Here is a 13025-nt window from a genome sequence, read left to right on the forward strand (position 1 = left end):
GAAACCAGCAAGGCGGGAGGGAGAGGGCTTGCAATAATCCAGGTAAGAGACGGTGGCTCAAAAATGCAGTGCAGAGTCTTCCTTTTATATTAAGATTAATATCAGATTACTGATTTGAGGATTTCAAGTATAGTAAGAACCCAACACGATAAAGAGTTTTTATTTTAAATCTTCTAATTACATAGCAAAAATTTTAGTTTTTACTTTTATCTTTTAATTGCACAGCAAAGATTTTAGAAATCTTCAGAACAAGTAAATCCTGCGTCAGCCGCAAATGAACGTCATGCCATGAAAATGTCATGTACTCTTTAAAATTGTGCAGAATCCAAAGTGTTTTCTAGTGAAGGGATGAAGGTGATGGGAAAATGGACAAATACAATCCCCGCTCCCCCTCAAAAAACCCCAGGAGGAAAAGGAAAAAGAACATTTGGTTTGGTGACAGATCTCCTTCTGTCACCGAGAGTTCCTTGAGAAGCAGGGGCCCCCATACCTAGCACGGGGCCTGGACACAGCAGGCCCTCAGGGAGTCCTTGTTGAATGAATGAATGAATGAATGAATGAAGTCCTTGCTGAATGAATGAACAAAGGCAAACTACTGGATTAAAGAAGGTATTTGAGGATTCTTTTTCGATCTGTCTTGGTTTCATTGCTTTTGTTTCTGGGCAGCTGCCCACCCGTCATGCCCCTTCTACGAACCTACAGTTGTCCTGGCTAAAGGTGGGAAGTGGGAGAAGATGGTCAGCAAAAGCTGCCTTTCAAGCACTGGTCATTTAAAAATATGTTTCTTCACACATATTTCAAAATGAGGCAAATTGGAATCTTGCCTCCTTTTCCGAAAAAACTGGCAACCTAGAAAACTTTTATTCAAATATTTGTCATAAATGCTATATGGTTAAAATGTAGACTTTGTGGCTAAACATAACTTCATAAATATGCATTTTACAATGCTTGTTATACGGATTTCCAAAAGCCAAAATTGGAAAAGGCCACATTCCCAGAAAGGGGAAGGAAACTACCTTTTGGGGAACTGTGTGTTTCAGGTCCTGTCTGACCCCGTTTTACGAGTGAGGACGTTGAGGACATTTATGTTGAGTAACTTGCCCAGAGCCTCGTGGTTAACGCAAACCCTGAACTTGAACTCAGGTCTGTCTGACTTCAAAGCTCATGCTCCTGGCGCGCTCCCTTTTTGCTTTTATGTTATAAAAATATAAGTAAAAATTCACTTGGGTCTGTATGCGTGAGGTATAGTAGATCAATCCCTACTTAGGAAGGTGCTACAAGCAACAATCCTTCAGAGACTGTGACCGTGAACTCTTAGAGGGGAGGAAAGAGAACTAAAGATTCTGAACACGACTTCTTCCTCCTCCTTCTCACCTTAGTCTATTAATTTTTAAAATTTTGTTTTAACGAGCAAAGCAAGAACTTGCCTTCCCTGAGTGTTTAGCATTGAGATTGATGAAGACATCTCTTCCAGCCTCACGTTGACTTTTTAAGGTCAACTGATTTTGTGGATTTTGTTATTATGGTTAGATCAATGTATCATTTCTCTCACTTTGAAAGAGCTTTTATCCTGAGTTTTCTTCCTCCTCGTAAATGCCACCTACCTCCTCCGGGACATTGTTGGGACAATATTAAGCCTTGTCACAGGACTGTCTGTTGGCCCTGCACTGAGTCTCTTTCTCTCGCATTTGTCGCACTTGATGATGATATCCCATCTGCCAGGCATATGGAGTTGGTGGTGCTCAGCAAATCTTTATTCCAGGCTGGTCCCAGAGAATATTTCGGAATTGTCTTGTAGATTCTCCCTTTCCTCTCCTGTGCCTTCATGACCCTCTATCTCTACTGAGGCAGCTATGGAAATCTGCCTTGAAATCTAATTAATGATGTCTGTCTTCCCTCCGCAACTAAACTGTGAGCCTCTGGAGGCCACAGCCGGGTCTCATTCATATTTGGGGGTCCCTCCCCTTGCCCCCAACAGGGAGAGCATGGCACCCTCCACAGAAGGGCAGCCCCTGGCTGCCGACTGGCTTGTGTCCTTTTGTTGGCTTGAGTCCTTTGCTAACCTGTTATTCCTGATAATTCTGTGCGTGCAACTGAAGAGGTTCTGAAAACAGATTCATGAAGAAAGTAAAAATTTTGTGCTACCATTGATATGAGAACACCAAACAGAACATCATTACGGAGTTTTCTTAGTGTGGATTTTTATTTCCCTTGGATGATATTTTGAAGAGAGTTTGGATTCCCACATTATTCTAACCACATTTTATATAAATAAAAAATCAGCCGTAGTGGACACTCTTACAGGGTTTTTTAGGGGTTAGTCATCTAGATTTTTCTCAGATAATCCCAGCGTTGGTAAATAAATAGGCTGTGGTCAGCTTCAAAAACAGTAGTAACACTAATAGTAACCACATTGTCTTCCATTGAAACTGGAGTTAGGAATCAAACAGTTGTCATCTGGCCCAAGTTGGGATAGCCCACAGCCCTCCAGGTTGACGGGATCCGGTGGAAAATATTGTGACTCTCACTGCTAGTTTTCAGGTTACTGACAGAGCTCTTCACCTCCAGAAGTATTTGAAACTTGGGTAGTTTACAAAATTTCCCGCTTTCAATTCAACTCAATAAGTGTCTATTGGACACCTACTGTATACCTCAGGCTTCGTGATACTTTTGATTTCCTGTTGACTGTCGCTCATATATTTTCCTAAGTTTGGTAAGGAAGGTCCAAGGTTGACAGTTCCATTGAAAATGGTGGAATGTGGGTGCAAAGGATGGATCCACCTTGAAAGAGGCATAGTGAAGAAAAAGACCTCTTGGTACCTGTGCTGTTTCATCTTGGTTCCAAAAACACAGTCAGAGGAAAATGATGTTGGAAAGGTCTCTCCTCCAGGGAGACCCCCATTCAGTCTGTGGTTCATTATTCCATCATTTGTTTGGGCTTCTTCCAGGTAAGCCGTAACTTTGAGCTGGTTGGACGGGTGAACTTGGATCAGCTGGAACAGATGAAGGAGAAGATGGAGAGCTCCAGCAGTGATGACGAGGACAAGGAAGAAGAAATGAACAGCAAGTCTGATGACAGAGGTTAGTCGCATCCGTGCCCCCTGAGTCCCAGATGGCATCCAGCACGTCCGTGATGAGACAGAAGGGAGGCAGAAGGTTATTGTAGGAGGAACAGAAGGATCAATCCTTCTTAGTTAAGTAGCAGAACAGACTGGCTTAAGAAACATGTCAGGGGGCATGTCTTTGTAAACTATTACCAGCTATAGAAACTCGAAGGAAAACAGACATTTTCTAAGTATAGCTATATATATGTTTGTTTAAAAATAGATGGCGGTGATTTGTTTTAATTAATGAAAACTGGTGTCTAGGGAATCTTCAGAATAAGGACAGACAGCCAATAAGACGGATAACACTGTAAAGCTATCAAGGAATGTAAATGAACTTCCTATTGGCTGCTTACTTAAAATTGCTGCTGCTGGGGCATACCATGCTGTGCTTGTGGGGGAGGCTACAAAGGACTTGAGCCCTAGTCTCTCTCCATAAGTCCCTCTGCTTGGCGCTCTTCTTAACCCTCTTGCTGCTGTGTTCTTGCTTTGTAAAGGGGGAGAGAGAGACCAACAGCTTTCATTCAACTGTGTGTGTGCAGGGACCCTGGGGAAGGTTTCTTGGGATTTTTGTACTATTTTTCCAACTTCCCCTCAATCTATATAATTATTTTCAAAATAAAGTTTTTCAAAAGTATATTTAGTTGTAGACATACATTTACGTGATCTGGAGTTGGTTTTCTATGTTGTTCAACATAGAATATTGTGGAAATCCCAAGACGGTGCATATAAGAATATGGGTTGGGATATGTCACTTTAGTTACTTCAGATTTATCAAAAGCACATGGATAACATAAACATGAGAAATAAACATTATAGATATCATCCCAGTGATGAGAAGAATGGGATTGGTTGCCATTAGTGAGCAACATTATGGGCCAGGCCCAGTGTTGGTGGTTTTTATATAACTTTTTCTTTAATCTTATACAGTGTAGAGAGTTCTGCAGTTGGCCTGCCTAGATTTGGCTCCCAGTACGCTACTTACTAGCTATGTGACTTTGGGTAAATTCTTTTATCTCTTTGTGTATCATCCATAATAATAATATAATAATATCACCTACTGTCTAGGGTTGTGTAATGCTTAAATGAGATAATGTACAAGACATTACCCCAGTTCCTAGAACATAGTAATCACCTAATAAATGATAACCCTGCAATGTAGGTGGTATTATTGTCATTTTACAAATGGGGAAATAAAGGTCCAAGAAATTTAAAAGCTTGTTCAAAGTAAAAAAAAAAAAAAAAGCATAACAAAACACTAGAGGTTGAATTTAGGTCTTCTGGCTCCAAAGGCAAGATCTCTTTTACGCTGCATACTATTTCCCCAACCCTTTCCACAGTGGGATGTCCTTCACTGAAGGGAACCTGGCATGTAAGGTGCACTTTTGCAGGATGTCTTGCTTTTTCCTGCTTGCTCAGTTTGCAAGCCTGTGTGGTGGCCATTTCCCTCTGAGGTTCTCCCTGTTCTTTTTCCTGACCTGCTCCCACTTCCACCCCTGCCCCCACCCTGACGCCATAGCAGACCATGGGTTTGCACAGTGGGGGTCGAGTTTAGTCCCTGAACTCCCACCCAAGATGACAGCAGGGACTGCCAGCCACGATGTGCCAGCTCTTCAAAACCCCTTGCCCGTGGTCCCCTGAAAAATAAATGGACAAATAAAACATCCTCACCATATAGGTTGATTGCCCTTGTAAAGTTGTAGCTTTTCTTAGGAGGGGCTGTAATCATTTCTTACAAGGAAAATGGCTGTGATCTAAGAAGTATGGTGTTTTAATTTTCTTTGTTTTTAACACTTCACAAGTATGTTCTTAGTGATGAATTCTTTAATGTCTGTGCACTGTTCCCAGAGTTCTCTGGAAGAGGACGCTTCTGACAGGGGACAGAGGCTCCTTTTGGGGCCTGATGATGCTCTGTGGCCTGATGTTTCTCTCAGGATACTAACTATTCCTCATTGGATACTATGACTTTTTAATCTCGAAAGCTGAGCACACATGATTTTAGAGGTTTATAAGCATTGCAGAGGCCAGAACCCTTTTTTGTCCTTCCGTCCCCTGTGACTCGTCCAAAATAAAAGTGTAGAAAATTAGAAGGAGAAAGATGGCAGTTAGATGTGTGGGGCACACCAGGCAAATTTTCTTGCAGGCCCAGCTTGGCCGCCACCTCCGCATGGGCACGGTGGCATCAGACCAGCTCAGTGTGACTGGAAAGAACTTCGTGGTGTCCGATCGCTTCTCCCTGGAAGGTGTCGCGTCCACATTCATGAGGCTTAACCACATGAGAAAAAAGTCTTGGGGTGGAGAAGCGTGCATTCCTCCCTCAGAGGGTGGGGGATTTACCCGAGTAACTTCTAGTATTGTTAATGAGAATTACAAGGCTAACCCTTCCCGTCCTCCTCGCCGATCCTTGAAAGAACAGCCTCCTTTGTCTCATCTCCTTTGAATCAATTTTCTACCATCTAGGTATATTCTTGCCAACAAGAAGAAACAGCACACAGTAGCCTCGGGGTGTTTTTGCCAGACGTTCTGTCTTCTAGGAGTAACAAGGGAGGTGGCTTTAGTGTGGCTCTGAGGGCTGATGGAGAGCTATTTGATGTGTGACAGGTAATGCTTGGCCTCCTCCTTTGAGGATGAAACGGCATGAGCCACTGGAAAGAATAGATGGCTGGTTTCATGTTTCCTAAGGGTAAAAGAACAAATGTGCCAGGAGCATGCCCCTCGTTGGCAGTATGGCTGTCATCAGGGACTCTCAGGTCAGGGGGCTCACAGCCCTGTAGCCACCCCATTCTCAACATCCTTCCCCAGCGCCAGGACTGGACAGAGGACTGGCTGGCCACACTGCAGGTCCTGCCTAGGAAGCTCGGAGGGAATTTGAAAGAGAAGAAATCAGGCATGAAGAAATCAAAATGAACCCAAGCAGAATCCTCCCCACCCCCTCTCATTATGCAGTTGGGAGGAGTCAGGAAGGCATTCTGTTGATTTCTTGCCCAAGATAATCCCTGCTAAGGAATTAATGCGCGGAGCAGATGGTGCTGTCTCATTTCCAATGAAAAGAATCAAGGAAGATAGTCTGTGCAATTATTTTTAATGGCTTGTGTGGTGATCTTCTTAATTTGTGAGAAAATGTTTCATCTTTTGTTAAAACTGGCCCCATTCACATAGCTTTTTGTGCTGAAGATTAAGGCAGCACAGAGACACCTATCCTGTTAACGTCGTCTTGAGGATTTTATTAGATGGGGTATTTCAACCAGGAGACATCTTCCTGTAACATCTTGTATGTACAGGCACAGAGTGATCAGAAATGTAGAGATGATCGACACTTCCCTGGGCGCGGCCCTCACTTTGCAGTGTGGCTGCAGAACCGTCTAGGTCCTGCTGTTTATTACCCACATGAAGATTTGGCCCTCTGTGGTGTAATGAAAGACATATGGTCTTGGGTCTTGGAATAATACAAAGGCCATATAAGCTCTCATCTTTGAGTTTGCCAGGAGGAGTGGCCTGTAAACAATTAACCAGCCAATCCACGTTGATCAGACTCCTAACATGTGCCCAGTGCTGCGGAGGAAACAAAACAGTGATGGTCAATATTTGATGTTTACAGCAGACTTGTCCAGAAATGTCTGTACAGCCCCACATTCATGAATGTCACCAATTGAGGAGTAGATGCCGAGCAGCTGGCCAGGATCCCTCACTAGCCGAGGACACGCTCTCACATACTGGCCTCCCCATTGTCTAGGTTCACGTTCATGCTAGGTTCCTTGCTCGTAGATCTCATTGAGTGCCCACAGCCACCCTGTGAGGTGTCGATTATGATATCCATGACAGATGACAAGTCGTGAGCCCCTGGCCTTACTTGGAGCGAGTCGAAACTCTGAGACCCCACTACCCATAACCTGGACCAGTGTTTTCAGTAGCCTATATTCTTTTTTCAGTGAGCAAAGATAAATCCATGTCAAATAGAAAATGAATAGGTGCTACACTGATAGAGCATCACAGAAAGGAGAGATTCGATAGAAAAAAATGCTGAGATGCCGTGGGAATGGACAGAAGGGGTTCTTCGGGCAAGAAAGACTCAGATTATTTGTGATGGAAGCAACTGGGGAGGTGACGAGGAATGGGCCCAGGGAACCAGGAAGAATTCTTTAGAGCTATTCAAGAAATACCTTCAGGTGGAGGGTCCAGCCCCGTGGCGTAGCGGTTAAGTGCGTGTGCTCCGCTGCTGGCGGCCCAGGGTTCAGATCCCAGGCGCGCACCGATCCACCGCGTGTCAGGCCATGCTGTGGCGGCGTCCCACATAAAGTGGAGGAAGATCAGCCAGATGTTAGCCCAGGGCCAGTCTTCCTCAGCAAAAGAGGAGGATTGGCAGATGTTAGCTCAGGGCTGATTTTCCTCACACACACACAAAAATAAAATAAAAATAAAATGGAAAAAAAAAAAAAAGAAATACTCTTTGGTGGAAAACCAGGTAGGAGAAAGAGTGAGGAATCTGGAAATTGCTTTCACGAATGGCTTTGTAAGTGAAGGTGGGAGAGGAGGTTTCCAATGACTGTTGACTTATCTCTTCTGCCTACTTCCACAGCACACAGGTAACATGTCTGCTCTCTCCTCACAGATCTGATGAGATTTTCTGACCGCGGGGCTGCTCTTAACACTGAGAAGCGTTTTCCATGTGAATTTTGCGGACGGGCGTTTTCACAGGGCTCTGAGTGGGAAAGGCACGTGCTGAGACACGGCATGTAAGTTGCGCCATCCCAAGAATGCCTTTGCCCAGAGTGAGAGGTGGCAGGGAGACTGGGTTCTTTTTGTGGTTCCCCTGACAATACATAGGCCCCTCTGTATCACATTTCTGGGCATGGGAGGAGAGGCAGTTGTCAGGAATTAGGTTTCTCCTTTTCTGTTGGTTTTTAAAATGGTCACCCAGACACAAGTCAAATGAGGAAAAATCATCTTTATGAATGACAAATCCCCCTCAAGCCCTTGAGTAGTTTAGAGCTTTCTCCAGCCAGTGTCCCTTCAGCTTTCATTAGCATGACGTTCTCTGATAGAGCGTGGACCGGGGTCAAAAGATCGGGCTTCTGTTCCTGCCTCTGTGATGACTCATTCCCTGAGTGGCCTTGAACATGCCCACGCACCTCTTGGTGCCTTCAATGCTCTGCCTCGGGACAGAGCCAGCTCTGCCTGCCTCCCAGGTAGGTGGGAGCATACCTGTAGAACACTTACAAGATCCTTGAACATGAGATTGTCCCCTACACAAGGCACTCCTAGTCCATCAGACAGAGAGAACCTAGGAGCTGGTGTTTTCAGCAAAAAATGCCCCTGAAACCTGAAGCATCTAGACTTCAGAGAATATAACTAAGCTTCCCAAGACATGGGTTCTGTCTTCTGGTTTCTGCTTTTTGTTTGTTCCCATGATTTGTTTCTGGACCTATTCATTAAATCATTAATACTTGAGTTGCTCTTTTAGTCTTAATAAATATAGCCAATCTCCAAGCTTCCAGCTCCCGCTGGTGAGTTTGAGCATAAGATAATTCTTGCTATTACCACTTATGACTTATGACCCAGTAGAGGAGGGAACATAAAACAATTATGTTAATCTGGAAACAATGCATGGTATAATCAAAACATAGTATAATAATGGATATTTTTGTAGATTCAGTTCTTTAATAAGATACCAGAGCCAGCCCCGATGGCCTCGTGGTTAAATTCCGGTGCTCACCACTTTGGCAGCCCGGGTTCAGTTCCCAGTCACAGAACCACACCACCCGTCTGTCAGTTGCCATGCTGTGGCAGTGGCTCACATAGAACTGGAACAACTTACAACTAGGATAAACAACCATGTACTGGGGCTTTGGGGAGGAGGAAAAAAAGATACCAGAAATACACTACCTAAACATTACACATTGCAAGGATAAATTGCCCATAATTTCATCGTACATCTGTGGCATTTGTTCAAAGAAAACCCCAAGGCCTTTTTAGGATCAGGGAAATAAGGATGTGTATCTCTTTTGTTTAATTAGAAAAAAATATATACTCATCTGTCTCTACCATCAATCTTTTTGCAGGGCGTTGAATGACACCAAGCAGGTGAGCAGAGATGAAATCCACCTGAAAGAGAGCATGGAGGACAGTATTAAGATGCCCTCTCTAGAGGAGAAGGAAGATGACGAGGCAATCGGGATAGACTTTTCACTAAGGAATGAAACAGTAGCCATCTGTGTAGTAGCTGCTGACAAATCTCTCCTGGAGAATGCAGAGGCCAAAAACGAATAAGTGTTTGGTGAAATTCTTAATCAAACCTTACTTGAACCGTGATGAAAAAGTGGGAGGGCCAGCTGGGGCTGAGAAGGGGGGGACAGAGAAGAGAAGACAGAACAAAGCTGCTTTTTAGGACTGAACAATCTATTTTCAAAGCACTGGTACCTGTGTGAGTGAGTATGTAAATTAAAGTTATTTAAATGGTTGGAATATGTGGCTCCTTTTCCATCACTACATCTTTTCTTCCGGATCTTCATCGTGGAAGTTGTCATTTGTCGCGGAATATGGAAGTACCCGCCATGCACACTGTGTGCTCTGTGGCAGTCTCGGACAGTGTGTGGAAACGGAAGCTCCGTGACGGTAAAGACTTCTCTTAGGGGAACAACTTTTTGACGCACAACTTTCGGTGCGTTTTTCTAGTTTTAATACCTTAAGCTTTTTTCAAGACCTAACTGCAGCCGCTTTGGGAAAAAACAAACAAAAAAAAAACAAAAAACAAAAACAGAAAACAAAAAACTGCTTTGCATAAAACAGTCACCTGTTTCCTAGTACCTCAAACTTAACCAAGGGAAATTCTCTGCATTTGTCAGTACTACCTGCCGTCCTTGTGGTTAAATGTAGAGAACTGCTGGGCAAGATGGTGAATGGAGAAAAAAAAAGAGTTTTAAAGAAAGGAACACAAATTGTGCTTAAAATCCCCACGTGGGTTTTATTTCTTAAAATACTGTGATTTTTTTAATTATTTTAGTAAAAAACAAAACAAAAAAAAGAAACAGACTTTAATTATTAGATAACTGTTTGTGAATTGTCATCCTTTATTCCAGGTAAGCTGTTTATTAGTGTTCAACTATAATTTAGAATTTGGTGGATTCATGTGAGCTAATTTTAAGGTGACTGTGGAGTTTTGTTTGCCACATGTTTATTTTCTATCAATTTGAGTGTTACAAACACAGCACAATTCAGTTTTTCATATAAATTGTTTTTTGTGTGTGTGTTGTTATTGTTGTTTTAATTTGGGGGCAAGGGAGATATTTCGTTTTTTTGTGAATAGGAATGTTTTTATTTTAAACACGGAAATAACAAAGAAGTTAACTTTTTTTTTTTTTTTTATTTAACTAAAGAACCAAACTTTTCGGCACAGCTATGCAGCTTGTGGGCCAGACGAGGAAGTCCTCTCCACCCTTTGATGCTTGTCAAATTAACACATTCTCCGTCTCACACAAATAATTTCTGTTAGGATGGGCTGGCTTCTGTGTGTGGTTTTAAAATCTGTGTTCTGTTTTTGTTTGCATTGTGTTTTTTGGGGGGGTTCTCATTTATTTTGGGGGACAAGGGGATGTGCTAGAATCCCATCCCTTTGGTGAGAGTGGACAAAAAATACTTATATCCTACAAGGAGCCTGGAGAACTACTTTTTTTTTTTTTTTTTTTTTTTTTTAATCTAGCTGCCAGCTGCTCTTTTTCCCCATATTAGCTTTTTCAGGAGGGAGCAGCTTAGACTAAATCTAAGCCTACATTTATAATATGTTCTGATTGTGAACAAAGGGTTTCGTTCCAAAAAGTAGAAAGAACTTTCCTTGAAGCCTAGGTTTTAGAAGCCTGTGTGCGCGTGTACTTGGGTGGGTGGGTGTGTGTGTGTGTGTGTGTGTGTGTCTGTGGATACGTGCGTGTGTGAGTCCTTTGGTTTTCATGTTTTGTTTTTTTTACTTGGAAGGGTTGGGGGAGGGGGAGGGAAGAAAGGGCAGGGGAATTGCTGAGATGACAGTGTCCCACACAGCTTCAAATAAAATCCATGGAAAGATATTGCATTTGTGGAATAAGTGCTTACTTGAAAAGCATGTTCTTCTTTTATTTTCTTGTTGTTAAGACTTTTTATTTGTAGGGAGTTTGTTTTAATTTAATTTTTTTTTTTTTAGGGATGGGGGCCATCATGTGGAAACCAGAAAATGGGGAAAGTGTGAACTATCTAAACAAAGATTCATTTTGTGTCCATATTTGTTTTTAATTGGCCTCATTTCAAATGTATTAAACAGTTCCATACCTGGATTGGGTGTTTGTAATGGTTACCAAAAAACAAACAAAAAAAGAGAAAAAAAAGAAAGAAAGATAAAGGAAAAAAAAAAAGAAAATAATTGTGACATGCTTTTATCACTACTTTATTTTTCAAATAACATGTAAATATTGTAATCCATTGGATTTTGTTTTGCTAACCTGTTAATAAAAATATGGGACCATTATCCTTTTAACAAGGCTAGAATGTCATTTTTTTCTTTTTTCAAACATATACCTGATATTTTGTGGCCGCACATTTTGAATGCATTATTATAATTCTGTTGACTGTAATGACATAGAATTTACAACATTTTTTTTTGTTTAATTTATACAGAGGACATTTTTTTCAGAGTTTGAGAGAAGAAAATAAATAGCAAAATAACCCATTGACTCCAATAATCAGTGTTTTCCAATACTTGATAAAAGATAGGGAGATTCTGAGTTCTTGAAGCCAAGGGTTTAAAAAACGACAAAAAACACACAAGTAGGTTATTCAAGTTGTTTGCAACATACATTTTGTAATGAAATGTGAGAAATTAATAAAGAATTTTTTTCACATGTGTCTATGTGCATCTGTTGTAGATCATTTACGGATATGACTACAGATATGAAATGTAGAAATAAATAGCATTGTTTTCAATGCATGTACATGAGAGAGATTTCAAGCCATTGAATCCACACAGGTACGGAAAACAAAGGTGCAATTAAGATGAGGTGTGAGCTGGGATTTAAAAATGTTAATATTTCTGCATCCAATATTTATCACCAACTGGGGGAAATTTATAGAGGGAATATTTTCCATCAAAAATGTGAATCACAGTGGGGTATGAAGCTTCAGGTGGAGGAAGTGCCAGTGATGAAATGTCATCTGGAGACTCTGAATCTATGAGCACAGTTACTTCAAGTAACTGCAAGTCACAACCACTGCCACAAACTATCTTGCTGTGCATCCTGCGCCAGTAATTATCTTCCTTACCTTATTCTTTGAGCCACCCTGTTAGAAATCAAAGGAAAAATGAATAGTCATGAAACCTAGAGGAAGAGTAAATTCAAATCAACAGCCCTGATTGTTACACTCAGAGCTGGTTTATACTGTCTGCCTTCGCAGTGTTAGGAGAACCGCTCATGGATTGTTTGTCCAGAGCTCATTCTAAAAACGATTCTCACCCCTGCTCATCTTTATCCCCTTCACAAAGGAAGGTTTTTAGACTTACAAGAGTGTGTAAAACACAATTAGAGTAAACAGCAAGTTAGATGAATGAAGACCCAAAGGGAAAAAGGACCGAGTAGCAAAGTGATGATAATAGAGAATTGGCAAAAATGCATTCCATGAGGCCATACATAAGCCACATATTTGGCTCCGAGCTTTCTGGTAAGCAAGGCAAAAAAGGATCAATCAAGAGTCATATTGTTAGTAACTTTTTATTCAACCTTGAATAATGCTCAAGAAATAATCAACCTTTTCTAGAACTGCAGGTTGAGAAGTTTCTTCTGTGTGTTTTCCTGAAGAAGAGCAAGTGATGTAATGGACTTGTCCACTGCAAGACAAAGCTGTTCTCTTATGGCCTCCATCAAATATTTAACGAACAATGTTTTTATTGAAGTCACGTCTAATCCA

At 41.7% G+C, this 13025-nt stretch overlaps 1 protein-coding gene across 7 annotated transcripts in view; it reads left to right on the forward strand.

Annotated features, from left to right (window-relative positions):
- The window catches only part of ZNF462 (zinc finger protein 462), a 134151-nt gene extending 122182 nt beyond the window's left edge, over positions 1–11969 (forward strand). For 5 of the 7 annotated variants that reach the window (XM_058523715.1, XM_058523717.1, XM_058523718.1 and 2 more), the window contains exons 11-13: positions 2949–3081; positions 7714–7837; positions 9164–9992. In XM_058523715.1, coding sequence (XP_058379698.1) covers positions 2949–3081; positions 7714–7837; positions 9164–9371 — 465 coding nt within the window. In that variant the 3' untranslated portion in view covers positions 9372–9992. Of the gene's footprint in view, positions 1–2948; positions 3082–7713; positions 7838–8146; positions 8291–9163; positions 10181–11271 lie in introns of those variants that run through there. The other 2 variants (XR_009215897.1, XR_009215898.1) reach the window with 2 other exon arrangements.
- Positions 11970–13025: the final 1056 nt, after the last annotated feature.

The sequence above is a fragment of the Diceros bicornis genome, chromosome 28, assembly GCF_020826845.1.
Source record: "Diceros bicornis minor isolate mBicDic1 chromosome 28, mDicBic1.mat.cur, whole genome shotgun sequence".
Taxonomy (NCBI): Eukaryota; Metazoa; Chordata; class Mammalia; order Perissodactyla; family Rhinocerotidae; genus Diceros; species Diceros bicornis.